Genomic DNA, 20,000 nt, shown 5'->3' on the forward strand with positions numbered 1-20,000 from the left:
ACACACACACACACACACACACACACACACACACACACACACACACACACACACACACACACACACACTACCTCTAACCCTAACCCACACACACACACACACACACACACACACACACACACACACTACCCCTAAACCTATCCATCACACACACACACACACACACACACACACTACCCCTAAACCTACCCATCACACACACACACACACACACACACACACACACACACACACACACACACACACACACACACACACACACACACACACACACACACACACACACACACTACCCCTAAACCTACCCATCACACACACTACCCCTACCCTAAACCTACCCATCACACACACACACACACACACACACACACACACACACACACACACACACACACACACACACACACACACACACACACACACACACACACACACACACACACACACACACACACACACACACACACTACCCCTAAACCTACCCATCACACACACTACCCCTTACCCTAAACCTACCCATCACACACACACACACACACACACACACACACACACACACACACACACACACACACACACACACACACACACACACACACACACACACACACACACACACACACACACACACACACACACACACACACACACACACACACACACTACCCCTTACCCTAAACCTACCCATCACACACACACACACACACACACACACATACTATCCCTACCCCTAAACCTACACTCTAAAAAATACTGGGTTAAAAACAACCCAAGTTGGGTTGAAAATGGACTAACCCAACAATTGGGTTGTTTTAAGCAAACATTTAACCCACCGCTGGGTTAAAAACAACCCATTCACTGGGTTAAAATAACCCAATTGCTGGGTTAGTCCATTTTCAACCAACTTGGGTTGTTTTTAACCCAGCATGTTTAAACCCTAACCCTAACACACACACACAACCCCTAGACCTACCCATCATAGGAAACATTCTGGATTTTTTTATTTTTAATAGAACATTGTTTAGTATGTTTTTAAAGCTATTTTAAATATTATGTCGTAATTGTGTCCTCATAAATAACAAACACACACACACACACATGCATTATGGTATTTATCAGTGTCAACAATAATGTGAACATCAAGTGTAAAGAAATTATATTCAAAATTATTTTTAAAACAAATTATTAAAATATAAAAATTATATTCATCAACCAATGAATACAAAACATATTCATTTATTACTTACATCTTTATATATTATCTTTATTTATTTATTATTATAACAGTTTTATAGACATAACGTTTATATATATTATATACTGTTTTATTATATTATTATATTCAATTTAGATATTTTGCGATGTCACAAATTGGAAATAGATTAACAAGATCAATAAGTGTGTATTAGCTGAATATAAAACCTATTTATTTATTTACAAAAACTATTTTTTGTATTTTATGGTGAGCAATAATCTGAAAAATTATTATAAAGCCTTTCATAAAATTACATTATTATATTATTAAATTTTTTTAAATCAACCAATGAATACAAAACATCTTTATTTAATATAATGTTTATAGACAAAATCGGTGATTATTTATTTATGTATTCTCTAGCATTATGGAAATTATCATAATGTCATAAAATGAAAATATTTCACTTAAAATATAATTTTGCTTTGAACAGTTTTATATATATATAGTTTTATTTGCATTATGGTGAGCAATAATGTGAAATTAATTAATAAAAAATATATAAAACTACATTATTATATTATATTCACCAACCAATTAATACAATTAATGAATTTATAAAATTGTAAACCAGAATAAAAATTAATAACTCTGGATGAAATGTCAAACTGCACTTCATTATACACTATCATTCAAAAGTTTGAGGTCAGTAAGATTTGTTTTTAAAGAAATCAATAGTTTTATTCATTAAATTGATCAAAATTGACATTTATAATGTTTAAAAAAGATTCTATTTATAATAAATTATTTCTAATAAATGCTGTTCTTTTGAGCTTTCTGTTAAAAATGCTTGGTTAAAAACAACCCAAGTCGGGTTGAAAATGGACTAACCCAGTAATTGTTTTTTTTAACCCAGCGGTTGTTTTAGGCAAACTCAAATGTTTGCTTAAAACAACCCAATCGCTGGGTTAAAAGACCCATTCACTGGGTTAAAACAACCCAATCGCTGGGTTAAAACGACCCATTCACTGGGTTAAAACAACCCAATCGCTGGGTTAAAATGACCCATTCACTGGGTTAAAACAACCCAATCGCTGGGTTAAAACGACCCATTCACTGGGTTAAAACAACCCAATCGCTGGGTTAAAATGACCCATTCACTGGGTTAAAACAACCCAATCGCTGGGTTAAAACGACCCATTCACTGGGTTAAAACAACCCAATCGCTGGGTTAAAATGACCCATTCACTGGGTTAAAACAACCCAATCGCTGGGTTAAAATGACCCATTCACTGGGTTAAAACAACCCAATCACTTGGTTAAAACAACCCAATCGCTGGGTTAAAACAACCCATTCACTGGGTTAAAACAACCCAATCGCTGGGTTAAAACAACCCAATCGCTGGGTTAAAACGACCCATTCACTGGGTTAAAAAAAAACAATTGCTGGGTTAGTCCATTTTCAACCCAACTTGGGTTGTTTTTTTCAACCCAGCATTTTTTAGAGTGTACGAAAAATAAAGAATCAGAAAAATTAAGAATCCTGAAAAATAAAATGTATCAGTTTCCACAGAAATAATAATTATAAATGTAGCAAATCCTCATATGAGAGTGATTAGTGAAGGATCATGTGACTCTGGAGTAATGATGTAAAATGCAGCTTTGATCACATGATATAAATTACACTTGACTATATATTCAAATAGAGAACTGTTATTTTACATTATAATAATATTTCATAATTTTTACTGTATTTATGATCACATAAACGCAGCTTTAATGAGCAGAAGAGACTCTTTGAGAAAAATTGTACATCTTACTGACCCTGAACTTTTGAACACTAGTGAACATACATGACCTGGGCATGTTTATGTGATATTTAGGAAATTGACAGTCATCCACATGTTGGTCAACATCTGGCAACACAACACACCTGCAAAACTCCAGCTTTACACCAATCGTGAATTAAGAGAATTCATCTCATATAGAGTTAATGGCGGTAAAACACTGCAGAGAGTTTACCCACAAACCCCCGGGTGACAGAGCTAATGCGTTTCACCCTAAAGTGGCACATCATGTGTCTGCAGGAAAATGATGGCAACACATCCATGAAGGTCAGCTGCTCCTGTGTGTGTGTGTGTGTGTGTGTGTGTGTGTGTCCAGAGGTTCATTCGCTCAGAGCAAGGTTAGTTCAGCCACCATCTCTAATAGAGTCACAGCGCCGATGAACCACACACAGACAGTGAACAACACTGGACTACCGACTGACAGAGTCTCTCCTGCTCACCAAAGCTGCGTTTATGTGATCATAAATACAGTCAAAATTATGAAATATTATTCCAGTGTAGATCATCTGTTCTCTATGTGAATATATCGTCAAATGTAATTTATATCATGTGATCAAAGCTGAATTTATCATCATAACTCCAGTCTTCAAAGTCACATGATCATTCACTAATCACTCTCATATGAGGATTTAAGCTCATTTATGATTATTATAAGTCATATTTTTATGGAAACTAATACATTTCACTTTTCAGGATTCTTTGATGAATAGAAAGTTCAATAGAACAGTATTTGAAATATAATCTTTTGTAACATTATAAATGTTTTTAGTCACTTTTGATCAGTTTAATGCATCCTTGATGAATATAAGTATTCATAATTAACTGTAATGCATTTATTTATTTATTTAAGCATTTTTTTAAAGAGTTTACCTTGGAATAATTTTCTATTATTTATTTATTTTACTATTATTCATATTATTAATTTCATATGAATACTATTACAATACAATTTATGAATAATTATTCATATTAATATATTTTTATATCAAATCAAATTCTGAAAATATGATTTATTTAAAATATAATGAACACATGTACTCTCACATGTATCTGCAATCACGGAGACCCTTATTGGTCCCTGATTATTAAACGTATTAATCTTCTCGTGGAGCCTGTGATCGTCTCACAGGGTTAAATCTGTCCGATCGGACACAGACTCGCTTTAATGGGATTGCAGAAGATTACAGGAAAACCTGAGCAACTCTCACTCGCTCTCTCGCAATTCTGAGTTTACATCTCGCAATTCTGAGTTTACATCTCGCAATTCTGAGTTTACATCTCCCAATTCTGAGTTTACATCTCCCAATTCTGAGTTTACATCTCACAATTCTGAGTTTACATCTAGCAATTCTGAGTTTATATCTCGCAATTCTGAGTTTACATCTCACAATTCTGAGTTTACATCTCGCAATTCTGAGTTTACATCTCCCAATTCTGAGTTTACATCTCCCAATTCTGAGTTTATATCTCCCAATTCTGAGTTTACATCTCACAATTCTGAGTTTACATCTCGCAATTCTGAGTTTACATCTCCCAATTCTGAGTTTACATCTCCCAATTCTGAGTTTATATCTCCCAATTCTGAGTTTACATCTCGCAATTCTGAGTTTACATCTCGCAATTCTGAGTTTACATCTCCCAATTCTGAGTTTACATCTCGCAATTCTGAGTTTACATCTCCCAATTCTGAGTTTATATCTCACAATTCTGAGTTTATATCTCACAATTCTGAGTTTACATCTCGCAATTCTGAGTTTACATCTTGAAATTCTGAGTTTACATCTCGCAATTCTGAGTTTACATCTCGCAATTCTGAGTTTACATCTCGCAATTCTGAGTTTACATCTCGCAATTCTGAGTTTACATCTCGCAATTCTGAGTTTACATCTCACAATTCTGAGTTTACATCTTGAAATTCTGAGTTTACATCTCGCAATTCTGAGTTTACATCTCGCAATTCTGAGTTTACATCTCACAATTCTGAGTTTACATCTCGCAATTCTGAGTTTACATCTCGCAATTCTGAGTTTACATCTCACAATTCTGAGTTTACATCTTGAAATTCTGACTTTCTCTGAATTCTGAGTTTATATCTCGCAATTCTGAGTTTACATCTCACAATTCTGAGTTTACATTTCACAATTCTGAGTTTACATCTCACAATTCTGACTTTCTCTGAATTCTGAGTTTATATCTCGCAATTCTGAGTTTACATCTCGCAATTCTGAGTTTACATATCCCAATTCTGAGTTTATATCTCACAATTCTGAGTTTACATCTCGCAATTCTGAGTTTACATATCCCAATTCTGAGTTTATATCTCACAATTCTGAGTTTATATCTCGCAATTCTGAGTTTGCGTCTCACAATTCTGAGTTTATATCTCGCAATTCTGAGTTTACATCTCGCAATTCTGAGTTTACATCTCGCAATTCTGAGTTTATATCTCGCAATTCTGAGTTTACATCTCACAATTCTGAGTTTACATCTCACAATTCTGAGTTTATATCTCGCAATTCTGAGTTTACATCTCGCAATTCTGAGTTTATATCTCTCAATTCTGAGTTTACATCTCGCAATTCTGAGTTTACATCTCACAATTCTGAGTTTATATCTCGCAATTCTGAGTTTACATCTCGCAATTCTGAGTTTACATCTCACAATTCTGAGTTTACATCTCACAATTCTGAGTTTATATCTCACAATTCTGAGTTTACATCTCACAATTCTGAGTTTACATCTCGCAATTCTGAGTTTACATCTCACAATTCTGAGTTTATATCTCGCAATTCTGAGTTTACATCTCGCAATTCTGAGTTTACATCTCACAATTCTGAGTTTACATCTCACAATTCTGAGTTTACATCTCACAATTCTGAGTTTATATCTCGCAATTCTGAGTTTACATCTCACAATTCTGAGTTTATATCTCGCAATTCTGAGTTTACATCTCACAATTCTGAGTTTATATCTCGCAATTCTGAGTTTACATCTCGCAATTCTGAGTTTATATCTCGCAATTCTGAGTTTACATCTCACAATTCTGAGTTTATATCTCGCAATTCTGAGTTTACATCTCACAATTCTGAGTTTATATCTCTCAATTCTGAGTTTACATCTCGCAATTCTGAGTTTATATCTCGCAATTCTGAGTTTACATCTCACAAGTCTGAGTTTATATCTCTCAATTCTGAGTTTACATCTCGCAATTCTGAGTTTATATCTCGCAATTCTGAGTTTACATCTCGCAATTCTGAGTTTACATCTCACAATTCTGAGTTTGCGTCTCACAATTCTGAGTTTATATCTCGCAATTCTGAGTTTACATCTCGCAATTCTGAGTTTACATCTCACAATTCTGAGTTTACATCTCGCAATTCTGAGTTTACATCTTGCAATTCTGACTTTCTCTGAATTCTGAGTTTACATCTCACAATTCTGAGTTTACATCTCGCAATTCTGAGTTTACATCTCACAATTCTGAGTTTACATCTCGCAATTCTGAGTTTACATCTCACAATTCTGAGTTTACATCTCACAATTCTGAGTTTATATCTCGCAATTCTGAGTTTACATCTCGCAATTCTGAGTTTACATCTCACAATTCTGAGTTTACATCTCGCAATTCTGACTTTCTCTGAATTCTGAGTTTACATCTCGCAATTCTGAGTTTACATCTCACAATTCTGAGTTTGCGTCTCACAATTCTGAGTTTATATCTCGCAATTCTGAGTTTACATCTCACAATTCTGAGTTTACATCTTGCAATTCTGAGTTTACATCTCGCAATTCTGAGTTTACATCTCACAATTCTGAGTTTACATCTCGCAATTCTGAGTTTATATCTCGCAATTCTGAGTTTACATCTCGCAATTCTGAGTTTACATCTCGCAATTCTGAGTTTACATCTTGCAATTCTGAGTTTACATCTCACAATTCTGAGTTTACATCTCACAATTCTGAGTTTACATCTCGCAATTCTGAGTTTACATCTCACAATTCTGACTTTCTCTGAATTCTGAGTTTATATCTCGCAATTCTGAGTTTACATTTCACAATTCTGAGTTTACATCTCACAATTCTGAGTTTATATCTCACAATTCTGAGTTTACGTCTTGCAATTCTGACTTTCTCTGAATTCTGAGTTTATATCTTGCAATTCTGAGTTTACATCTTGCAATTCTGAGTTTAAATCTCGCAATTCTGAGTTTACATCTCGCAATTCTGAGTTTACATCTCGCAATTCTGAGTTTACATCTCGCAATTCTGAGTTTGCGTCTCACAATTCTGAGTTTACATCTTGCAATTCTGAGTTTACATCTCACAATTCTGAGTTTACATTTCACATTTCTGAGTTTACATCTCGCAATTCTGAGTTTACATCTCACAATTCTGAGTTTACATCTTGCAATTCTGAGTTTATATCTCACAATTCTGAGTTTACATCTTGCAATTCTGAGTTTATATCTCACAATTCTGAGTTTACATCTCGCAATTCTGAGTTTGCGTCTCACAATTCTGAGTTTACATCTTGCAATTCTGAGTTTACATCTCGCAATTCTGAGTTTACATCTCGCAATTCTGAGTTTACATCTCACAATTCTGAGTTTATATCTCGCAATTCTGAGTTTACATCTCGCAATTCTGAGTTTACATCTCACAATTCTGAGTTTATATCTCACAATTCTGAGTTTACATCTCGCAATTCTGAGTTTACATCTCACAATTCTGAGTTTATATCTCGCAATTCTGAGTTTACATCTCACAATTCTGAGTTTACATCTCGCAATTCTGAGTTTACATCTCACAATTCTGAGTTTACATCTCGCAATTCTGAGTTTACATCTCGCAATTCTGAGTTTACATCTCGCAATTCTGAGTTTATATCTCGCAATTCTGAGTTTACATCTCGCAATTCTGAGTTTATATCTCGCAATTCTGAGTTTACATCTCGCAATTCTGAGTTTATATCTCGCAATTCTGAGTTTATATCTCGCAATTCTGAGTTTACATCTCGCAATTCTGAGTTTACATCTCGCAATTCTGAGTTAATATCTCACAATTCTGAGTTTATATCTCGCAATTCTGAGTTTACATCTCGCAATTCTGAGTTTACATCTCACAATTCTGAGTTAATATCTCACAATTCTGAGTTTATATCTCGCAATTCTGAGTTTACATCTCGCAATTCTGAGTTTACATCTCGCAATTCTGAGTTAATATCTCACAATCAGAATTGGGAGACATTAACTTGCAATTGTAAGAAAAAAGACGAAGACCTTTTAAAACGTTTTTATTCCGCGTCAGAAACAAGCTCCCACACAAATGATATATTTAGTAGCAAGATTCTCAAATGAGGTTTAAACAGGTTCAGACGGACGTACAGAAGCTCTTACCTGTTCACATACTGCATAATGTTTCCCGGCCAGGCTAACTGTACTTTCAGCTGGCCCTTGTGCTCTACGAAGAAATCTACGAGTGTGCGTGTGACAGTGGCCGACGTGTGGAAGAAAAAGGCGGGGATCCACAGGATGGCGCCGTCCAGCTTCTTCAGACTCAAGAAGAAATTGTTTCTGTCCTGGATGGTCAGCAGGTTGTTGTAGTATTTCTCCAGAATACTGGGGTTGAAGGTGGTGAGGTTGGTCCGGCGGCCCACATCTCTACGGAAAACCTCGGTGGGCGCGAAGTTGCAGCGGAAGACGAAGTCATACTTGTCGATTTCGGGGCCGCAGCGGCTGCCGGTGAGGATGCCGCTGTTTCCCACTACAGCGCAGGTGTTGTAGCGCTTGTTGAGGACGGGGGAAGAGTCCGGAAGCAAAGACCTGAGGTTCTCGCCGATGGAGAAGACGTATTTGTGACTGGAGTAGTCGTAGTGCATTAACTGACCCACGCGGACGCTGCTCTTGGTCAGGGTGAAGTTGTGCGGGACGTCGATGTAGCGGCCGATCTCTTTACTGGAAAACACCCAAAAACATCAGAATAAAGTGGAGAAAATCAGACAGACGCGGCTCAAGCTAAAGAATCAGCAGCTGTTTTATAAGAGATTTATACAATTTAAAATTGAAACTACTTAAAAATATTCATATTTAGTCTTATTTAATATTACATACACATGTGAGAGATGACGTTTTTAAAAATGCTGTTGCGTTTGATTTAATACATTTAATAATATAAAACAACTAAACTCTTAATCACAAGAACGATAACTATAACATAACGTTTAAATAATACTATTCAAAATATTCATGTTTGTTTTTATATTAAATATTACATACACATGTGAGAGATGACGTTTTTAAAAATGCTGTTTCGTTTGATTTAATACATTTAATAATATAAAAAAACTAAACTCTTAATCACAAGAACGATAACTATAACATAATGTTTAAATAATACAACTAAAAATATTCATGTTTGTTTTTATATTAAATATTACATACACATGTGAGTTTATTTTTTTAATAGTTTTCACATTTTTTAAAAACGTTTTCAAAAATATATGAATAATATTAAACATTAAAAAACGAATCTCAGAATAAATATCTATCTAGAACAATGACTAACCAAACGTTTAAATAACATTACTATAAAAAAAATCATATTTAGTAATATTCAATATTTCATAAACATGTACAAGTAAAAACAAATTATTTGATAAATACAAAGAACGATAATTATAACATAACGATTAAATAATATTATTATTAAAATATTCATATTTAGTCTTATTTAATATTACATACACATGTGAGAGATGACGTTTTTAAAAATGCTGTTTCGTTTGATTTGATACATTTAATAATATAAAAAAACTAAACTCTTAATTACAAGAACAATAACTATAACATAACATTTAAATAATACTATTAAAAATATTCATGTTTGTTTTTATATTAAATATTACATACACATGTGAGTTTATTTTCTTAATAGTTTTCACATTTTTTTAAAAACGTTTTCAAAAATATATTAATAATATTAAACATTAAAAAACGAATCTCAGAATAAATATCTATCTAGAACAATGACTAACCAAAAATTATAAAAATATTCATATTTAGTAATATTCAATATTTCATAAACATGTACAAGTAAAAAAAAATATTTGATAAATACAAAGAACGATAATTATAACATAACGATTAAATAATATTATTATTAAAATATTCATGTTTTTATATTAAATACTACATACACGTTTTTTATTCTTAAATTATTTAAACATTAAAAAACTAAACTCATATATAAAAAATAAATATCTATCAAGAACGATAACTATAACATAACATTTAAATAATATTACAATTAAAATATTCATGTTTTTATATTAAATATTACATACACATGTGAGAGTTGATGTTTTTTTTATTCTTTTAAAAATGAATAATATTAAACGTGATTTATCATATTTTAAAAATAAATGCTTTAAAAATAAACAAATATCAAGAACAATTACTATAACCATTAAGTTTTAATAAAATTACTATTTTAAAATATACTTTTTTAATATTAAATATGCATGTGAAAGTTGACGTTTTAATCACAATTGCACATTTGATGTGATATATGTACTAATATTGATAATATTAATCATATATAAAAAAAATATATTTTATTAATTTGAATCATTCTAACTAAGGGAATAGACTATAAAGACTTAATCTTCATATACATTCATGATCATGTGACACTGAAGACTGGAGTAATGATGATAAATTCAGCTTTGATCACATGATATAAATTACACTTTACTATATATTCACATAGAGAACTGATGATATACACTGGAATAATATTTCATAATTTTACTGTATTTGTAATCAAATAAATGCAGCTTTGGTGAGCAGAAGATACTTTAAAAACACACACACACACACACACACACACACACACACACACACACACACACACACACACACACACACACACACACACACACACACACACACACACACACACACACACACACACACACACACACACACACACAAAACTCAGTTATTGAGATTTTGTTTACATTTATGTCTAAATAAAATATGGCATCTCCCTTGATTATTCTAAAACTATTGACATCCTCTCATCTTCTGCACTGTGTGTGTGTGTGTGTGTGTGTGTGTGTGTGGACTGGTAATCCCTACGTTATGGGACATTTTTAGGTCCCCATGAGGAAAACATCTTATAAATCAGACTAAGTGATGTTTTTTGAAAATGTAAAAATGCAGAATGTCTCCTGTGATGGGTAGGTTTAGGGGCAGGGGCAGTGTGTGTGTGTGTGTGTGTGTGTGTGTGATGGGTAGGTTTAGGGGCAGGGGCAGTGTGAGTGTGTGTGTGTGTGTGATGGGTAGGTTTAGGGGCAGGGGCAGTGTGAGTGTGTGTGTGTGTGTGATGGGTAGGTTTAGGGGCAGGGGCAGTGTGTGTGTGTGTGTGTGTGTGTGTGTGTGTGTGTGATGGGTAGGTTTAGGGGCAGGGGCAGTGTGTGTGTGTGTGTGTGTGTGTGTGATGGGTAGGTTTAGGGGCAAGGGCAGTGTGTGTGTGTGTGTGTGTGTGACGGGTAGGTTTAGGGGCAGGGGCAGTGTGTGTGTGTGTGTGTGTGTGTGATGGGTAGGTTTAGGGGCAGGGGCAGTGTGTGTGTGTGTGTGTGTGTGTGACGGGTAGGTTTAGGGGCAGGGGCAGTGTGTGTGTGTGTGTGTGTGTGTGTGTGTGTGATGGGTAGGTTTAGGGGCAGTGTGTGTGTGTGTGTGTGTGTGTGTGTGATGGGTAGGTTTAGGGGCAGGGGCAGTGTAGGGGGATAGAATATACAGTTTATACAGTATAAAAACCATTATGCCTATGGAAAGTCCCCATAAAACATGAAAACCCAACATGTGTGTGTGTGTGTGTGTGAGACGTTCACCTTTGCTCTAAATAAGCGCTCTTGTTAAACCTCCAGCTGCTGGACTCCTGTATGTTCTCGTTCAGGGCATTATTCAGGGACGTGAACGCAGGATCCAGGAACTTCATTGCCAGTTGGGACCTGACGAGAAGATGGACAGACAGAGGAAATGAAAACACGGTTTCTGTTCCACTTCACAGGAAGGCCCGATCCCGATGTCCCGCTGATGGCAGCTGCTGAAAGTGGTTCCAATCAATCGGACCCATCCCGGCTCCTGTCAGTCACCTCGCGCCCGGGGCAGTCGATGCCCGCTCTAATTAAACAGCCTCTTTTAGACCCCGCGCCTGCTCGTGTTCTCACTCTGGTTTGTTAAAGCTTGTTCCGTTTCATTGCCAGAGTTATTTGAGTCTGGGTTACGGCCTCAGAGGTCAGAGCGATGTGTTGGAGGAACTCGCTCTCTCTCACAGCGACGCCACAGAAGAACCAGTCCGTGATCCGCTCTTAAAGAGCCAGTTTATCTAAAGAACCTTTAGTGGAAGACTCAGTGGATGTTAAAGGATTAGTTCACTTTTAAATCAACTTTTGCTGATCATTTACTCACCCCCATGTAATTCAAGATGTCCATGTCTTTCTTTCTGCAGTCGAATAGAAATTAAGGTTTTGGATGAAAACAGTCCAGGATTTTTCTCCATATAATGGACTTCAATGGGCTCCAAACGGTTCAAGGTCCAAATGACAGTTTCAGTGCAGCTTCAAAGGGCTTTAAACGACACCAGATGATGAATAAGGGTCTGATCTAGACAAACCATCAGTTTCTGAGAGAAACCCAGCAGTATTTATGCTATTATTTTACCTCTTATCAGACGAGCGTGATCATCTCTGAGCTCCGCCATAACTTCCGCTAAGTGAGGTCAAATACGAGCGTGGTCATAGATGTATACGTAGATGTCTCATTAGCGCCTGCACAGATCAGTAGAATGAGGCATCTACTATCGATATATCTATGACCACGATCACTTGCCGGAAGTTATGGCTGAGCTCAGAGATGATCACGCTCGTCTGTTAAGAGGTAAAATAATAGCATAAATACTGCTGGGTTTCTCTCAGAAGCTGATGGTTTGGCTAGATCAGACCCTTATTCATCATCTGGTGTCGTTTAAAGCCCTTTGAAGCTGCACTGAAACTGTCATTTGGACCTTGAACCGTTTGGAGCCCATTGAAATCCATTATATGGAGAAAAATCCTGGACTGTTTTCATCCAAACCCTTAATTTCTTTTCGACTGCAGAAAGAAAGACATGGACATCTTGGATGACACAGGGGTGAGTAAATGATCAGCAAAAGTTTATCTAAAAGTGAACTAATCCTTTAAACGTTCTTCATGCAACCATCAATGCTAGTGAAGAGCGTTTAATTTAAGAGAGAACAATAGATAGTAAACTTTCTAGACAAACTTTGATGTTGGCTTGAGAAAGTTTTAAGAGCTTTAAGTTTGAATGTTTTCATTTTGAATAGGTTTAAAGTTTTCGTTTAGTAGTTTTAAAAGCTTGAATTTTGAATAGATGCATGATTTAGCATGTAGCTCATGATTTATCATATTACTAGCATCATTTAATGCATTGTTTGCATGTTGCTAGCATTATTTGGTCCATTGTTAACATGTTTTGCTAGCATTATTTAACATTGTTAACATGTTTTAACAGGTTGTTAGCATTACTTGGTGCATTTACATTTATGCATTGGGCAGACGCTTTTATCCAAAGCGACTTACATTGCATTCAAGGAACACATTTTAAATTTTGTCAGTTCTTGCTTTCCCTGGGGATCGAACCCATGACCTTGGCGTTGCTAGCGCCACGCTCTACTGTTTGAGCTAGAGGAATGGTGCATTGTTAGTATGTGTCTAACATCTAATTATCATGTTGCTAGCATGATTTAACATATTAAAAGCATGCATTAACATTTGCTAGCATGATTTGTCATGTTTCTAGCCAGATTTAACATTGTAAACATGTTTTAACATGTTGCTAGCATTTAGTGCATTGTTAGCATTTGTCTATCATGGTTTAACATGTTGCTAGCATGATTTAGTTCATTATTAGCATGTTTCTAACATGATTTAGTAATTTGCTAGCATGATTTAACAGATCAATAGCATACATTAGCATTAGCATGGTTAAACATGTTGCTACCATGTTTCTAGCATTATTTAACATTGTAAACATGTTTTAGCATTTTGCTAGCATTATTTAGTGCATTATTAGCATGTTTCTAACATGATTTAGCATTTTGCTAGCATGATTTGACACATTAATAGCATGCATTATCATTTGCTAGCATTTAGTGCATTGTTAGCATTTTGCTAGCATTATTTGGTCCATTGTTAACATGTTTTGCTAGCACATGTTTTTACCTTGTTAACATGTTTTAACAGGTTGTTAACATTACTTGGTGCATTGCTAGCATGTGTCTAACATGATTTATCATGTTGCTAGCATTATTTAACATATTAATAGCATGCATTAACATTTGCTAGCATGATTTGTCATGTTTCTAGCTAGATTTAACATCGTAAACATGTTTTAACAAGTTGCTAGCATTTAGTGCATTGTTAGCATTTGTCTATCATGATTTAACATTTGCTAGCATGATTTAACAAATGAATAGCATGCATTAACATTTGCTAGCATGTTCCTAGCATTTAGTGCATTGTTAGCATTTGTCTACCATGATTTATCATATTACTAGCATCATTTAGTGCATTGTTAGCATTTTGCTAGCATTATTTGGTCCATTGTTAACATGTTTTGCTAGCATGATTTACCATTGTTAACATGTTTTAACAGGTTGTTAGCATTACTTGGTGCATTGTTAGCATGTGTCTATCATGATTTAACATGTTGCTAGCATGATTTAACAAATTAATAGCATGCATTAACATTTGCTAGCATGTTGCTAGCATTTAGTGCATTGTTTACATTTTTCCTACCATGATTTAGCATGTTGCTAGCATTATTTAGTGCATTATTAGCATGTTTCTAACATGATTTAACATTTTGTTAGCATGATTTAACAGATCAATAGCATTCATTAGCATTTGTTAGCATGGTTAAACATGTTGCTACCATGTTTCTAGCATTATTTAACATTGTAAACATGTTTTAGCATTTTGCTAGCATTATTTAGTGCATTATTAGCATGTTTCTAACATGATTTAGCATTTTGCAAGCATGATTTAACACATCAATAGCATGAATTAACATTTGCTAGCATGTTTTGTCATGTTGCTAGCATGTTTCTAGCAAGATTTAACACTGTAAACATGTTTTAGCATTTTGCTAGCATTTAGTTAGCATTTGTCTACCATGATTTAACATTTGCTAGCATTATTTAACAGATCAATAGCATGCATCAACATCTGCTAGCATTATTTAACATATTGCCACCATGTTGCTAGTGTGTTTTAATATTGTTAACATGTTTTTACATGTTGCTAGCATTATTTGGTGCATTGTTAGCATGTTTCTAACATGATTTAACACATTACTAGCTATATTTACTATATTGATAGCGTGCATTAACATTTGCTAACATGTTTCTAGCATGAATTAACACATTGCCAGCATGATTTAGTATTTTTTTAGCATTATTTGGTGCATTGTTAACATGTTTCTATAATGATTTAGCAAGGCTGCTAGCATTATTTAACACATTGTTAGCATTTTTTAACATTTTGTTAACATTATTTAGCATATTACTAAATTAATTAGCACATTGCTAGTGTGTTTGAATATTTATAGCATGTTTTCACACATTTTTAACATGTTTTAGCAAGTTTTTTTTATATTTGTAGTTTTAGTTTTAATGTTAATTTTAGCTTAATTCGTAGTCATTTGGTTATATGCGAACACGTCACAATATTCCTCACTTAAATAATGAATATTCCTAATAAAGGGGCGGAGCCTGGTTGAGTAGTTATAGTGTGTTGAAACTGCCGGTTATGGTAAGGGGGCGGGGCTTTTCCCAAACCCCAATCACATCACACCGCTCCAGCCGACCAATCAGAGCACAGTGTGCTTTTCAGAAGGCGGGGCTTCATAGAGACAGGAAGTAAACAGAGCGTTACTGACAGACTGGGAAGAGAGGAGCCGCAACAATGGAGAATATGAGGAAATAATCAACATTCAAGCAGGAAAACCTGCTCTAGTGCTGTAAACCTGTTGGCATGTGCATTTACTTACTTGTTAAGTAATTCAGATCAAGCCTCTGGTACACTATTAACTGACTGAAGGCAGTTCTGCTAGTTTTGGCATTTTCTCTGTTCCCTGGCGGAAGTTGAAATGATGAACCGGTGATGAATAACATATGGTCATATAAGAGCGCCAGATCAAAATGACTCCTGCTCCACAACCTTGACTGTAGCAGACGCGTCTGATTACTGACTGGAGATGAAACTGCCAGAGGTGTAAATCAGACCAAGGACGGCGCTCAGGGCCTCGGCGTTCCTTCAGTTTCAGCCATGACATTAAAACTGGACTTTGGTTGCACTTTGCAGTGTTTATGTGCAACATATTTATTTACCTGAAGCAGAATAACACAAAAGGCTGAGAAGTGATACTAGTGTTCATAATTGGCTTGCAAGTATTTTTTAAAAACAGTTTCTTTTCAAGTAGTTTGTCACTCAACATTCCCCATAAAAACCTTTCTTAAAGGCACAGTATGTAATTTTTCGTCTCTTAAGCTGCGTTCATACCAAACGCGAATAGAGCGTCAAAAGCCCTGTCCACACGAACACAGGTATTTTCAAAACCGCAGCTTTTTCTACGCGGTTTGGCTGTTCGGCCACACGCAAACGCAGTATCCGGTTACTGAAACCAGACTTTTTTGAAAACCTTTTTGAACGTTTTTTAGAAACTCCGGTTACAGCGTTGTCGTGTAGACGGTGAAACCGGAGATTTCGGCTTGTTCAAGGCCCTCCATAAAGTATGTCATAAAACACCACTCTGCCTATTTTAGTTATATAATATAATATTAATCATTAATAGCCACACAAATGTTTGAAACTCCTACATTATCTTCATTGCATGTATATTTAAATATCCTTAAAAAATAAAGTTATGAAACTTCTCTTTGCCCTCAGTCAAAACGATTTGGCAGGCAACAAATTATAGATTCATGAGAGCAAAGCTCGGCCGTTAGATCTACACAAGACGAGCCACTACAGGCCATCAGAGCAGCGGCAGACGCCAGAAGGACTGGCTGAGGAAAGGCTGCTCTCGCCGGGTTAATGAGCGCTGAGCGCCACTGATCCACTGGAGCTCACAACTCCAAAAACACAAGATTATTTTTTTTAAATAGGCGCTCTCTTTATAAACAAACCACAGATTTGAGCTTTAAACAACTACATTCTCACCTGAAAAAGTCTTAAAACTATATTTTGTTACACAATAGTAGTATTTTTAAATTATGCAGGGTTTCTCATGTCACTTTACCATGTGATAGCAGCGAGCAGCCTCCTGATTGGTTAACGCGGTGCGAATTGACGGCAAAGTTAATTTTTTTTAACTCGGGCGTCAGACGCGAATTCGCCCGGGGCACAAAAAGCACCACTCGCGCATATAACGCAAGACGCTCAATTTGCGTCAAATTCGTGTAATTTGCGCGAACGAGGCGGAAACGCGTCCATCGCACTGCAGGACCTCCAGACGCGCGTCAACACGCCGTCCCATTGACTTAACTTTGAAATCACTCGCTCCTGACGCTCTATTCGCGTTTGGTGTGAACGCATCATTATTCAAAACAAAGGCGTGTCTTGACTCTTGATTGGGCGGAGCTTTTATTCTGCCGGGAGCACTTCTGCTTCTTCCGCTCGTGTGTGTGTGTAACGCAGCGTTGTTTATCATATCACAAGTGAGTGTTAAAGTGATGTTATAAAGCTACTCTGTGAGTTCGCTCTGCGCTACTATGAGACACTTGTTCACACTGCAGTGAGCGAGATCATATTAGGCGGTAAAATATGGCACTCTGCAGTGTTTCCCCTAGAATTTTTTCCAGCAGCGGTGCTGTTACCAAGCCGTGCGTCAGGGGGTCCGGGGGCATGCACCTCCGGAATAAAAAAAATAAAAAATAACCCCTTAAACCATGATTTCTGGCAAGTTTTGTGGATAGAAAAAGACATTTTGAACATTAAAATCCAAATTAAGCTTTTTATTAGTTTAAAAGGTGACTAGCTTATAGCCTATTTTACTTCAATAACCTGCAGGGACGTGCAAAAAGGGGCAAGGGCTCAAATGTAAGAAAGGGGCAATATATAAAAATAAAAAAGTATTTGGATACTATTTTATGTTTTTGCAAAAAGTCTCATGCTTATCAAGCCTGCATTTATTTAATCAAAAATACCGGAAAAAAACATTGTGAAATATTATTACATGATGTTGTTTTTTTTCCTTTTTATGAATCAAATTTTATATATATATATATATATATATATATATATATATATATATATATATATATATATATATATATATATATATATATATATATATATATATATATATATATATATATATATATGAGATTAATAAAAAGGTAAGGCCATCACATTTCATACAAGAGCTCCAAGTAATTTTCTCTTTGCCTTTTGTTGTTTGATTCACATTATTGGCTCAATCGTCACCAGGTTTATTAGATGCTGCCCCTTTAAGACGCAGATCTAATATCATTCTCCCATTAATTTCTCCCAACTATTTAAGTGAATACTCTCCAAGCCTGTCATTTTGAGATATAGGCTATTTTTTGTGTATTTGATGGTTTAGTCACGCAAACGAAGCACATGTGCAAATCGGTCCGTTTCGCAGCGTACGTACACACACACACACACACACACACACACACACACACACACACCCGCCTTGAACTTGGAAACAGCGTCTATTGCGCGGATTATTGTGCTTTTCATTTAATCAAACACGTTCTCCAATTTAGCCAAAGTGGAGAGTGCATTTGACAACAATCACAGATTGTGCTGAATCTGACGTTAAATGCATGTTTGTGGAGAAATGACAGCGCGCGCTGAAGGGAAGGAAGTTGTGCTAGACGATGCGCGAGCATAGTTTATAATAGTTTTACCTCATATCATCTTTTTATAATACTTGGAAGCGAAAATAAAATAAGATTAAGATCACAGCCCTGTGATATTGTGTAAGTGTAAGCAAACTACATTTTTGTTTGGTTCTCTGGCCATCGTCAATCTCTCTCTCTTGTACAGTGTGTAAGTGAATGTGATATTACTGATCATGTGAAGATTTTGCAGTGGCGCTGAAAATCCAGCGGAATACATTGTAGGGGAAACACTGCTCTGTGCGGTAAATAAACAACACCAGATTTACACAATAAGACTAACTATGTTGAGCTGGAGAACAAAGATCAGTTTCTGTCCATTAATGATCCAAACAGTGTCTAATAAAACCATAGACTGTAAAAAAATATGGGCGTAGTTTTCCGCGACATCTCCCATAGGATCTGAAGAGCAGTTTTGAAACGTAAAGTAGGGACGAGCTGGCCGACGCCATCTTGTCTGCGCGTCATTCCCGGATAACAGAAAATGGCCAAAAAGGCGGGACGTGGGCGGAGCTGAGGTGGTGTGATGACTAACAGACAGCAGACAAACGGCACTCCACCTGTCACTCAAAGTGGCCACGCCCTTAATTACGCAGAACTTTAAGGCTTTATATAATGTAAACGAATGAGTTACAAAAATATTCACCCCCTCACAGTCGTCATGAAGGACAAAATTAGCCGTATAGACCAAAAGCACAGTGTGTCCCAGACTGTAAACATGTGTTCTTCTGCTGTAAAGTTGGGCATTTTAACATGAGCTCAATGAGATTCTGCTCCTTCTGGAGTCTGTCTCTAGTGGCCAGTCCATGAACTGCAGTTTAAGTCACTTCCGTATCGGCTTCAGGAGAAACTGCGGGAGGAGCCGCTTGAATAAAACACATCATATATTAAAGGTGCAGTGTGTGAATTTTAGCGGCATCTAGTGGTGAGGTTGTGAACGCGCTCCACCCTCCCTTTCAAAGCAC

At 36.0% G+C, this 20,000-nt stretch overlaps 1 protein-coding gene across 1 annotated transcript in view; it reads right to left on the bottom strand.

Annotated features, from left to right (window-relative positions):
* Positions 1–20,000, bottom strand: part of st8sia3 (ST8 alpha-N-acetyl-neuraminide alpha-2,8-sialyltransferase 3) — a gene marked incomplete at both ends in the record, with an annotated part of 23,347 nt that overhangs the window by 1,038 nt on the left and 2,309 nt on the right. The window contains 2 exons of the mRNA XM_079834922.1: positions 8,439–8,996; positions 11,936–12,055. Of these exons, the coding sequence (XP_079691048.1) occupies positions 8,439–8,996; positions 11,936–12,055 (678 nt within the window). The remainder of the gene's footprint in view (positions 1–8,438; positions 8,997–11,935; positions 12,056–20,000) is intronic.

This window comes from Gobio gobio (genome assembly GCF_949357685.1).
Source record: "Gobio gobio genome assembly, chromosome: 14".
NCBI lineage: Eukaryota > Metazoa > Chordata > Actinopteri > Cypriniformes > Gobionidae > Gobio > Gobio gobio.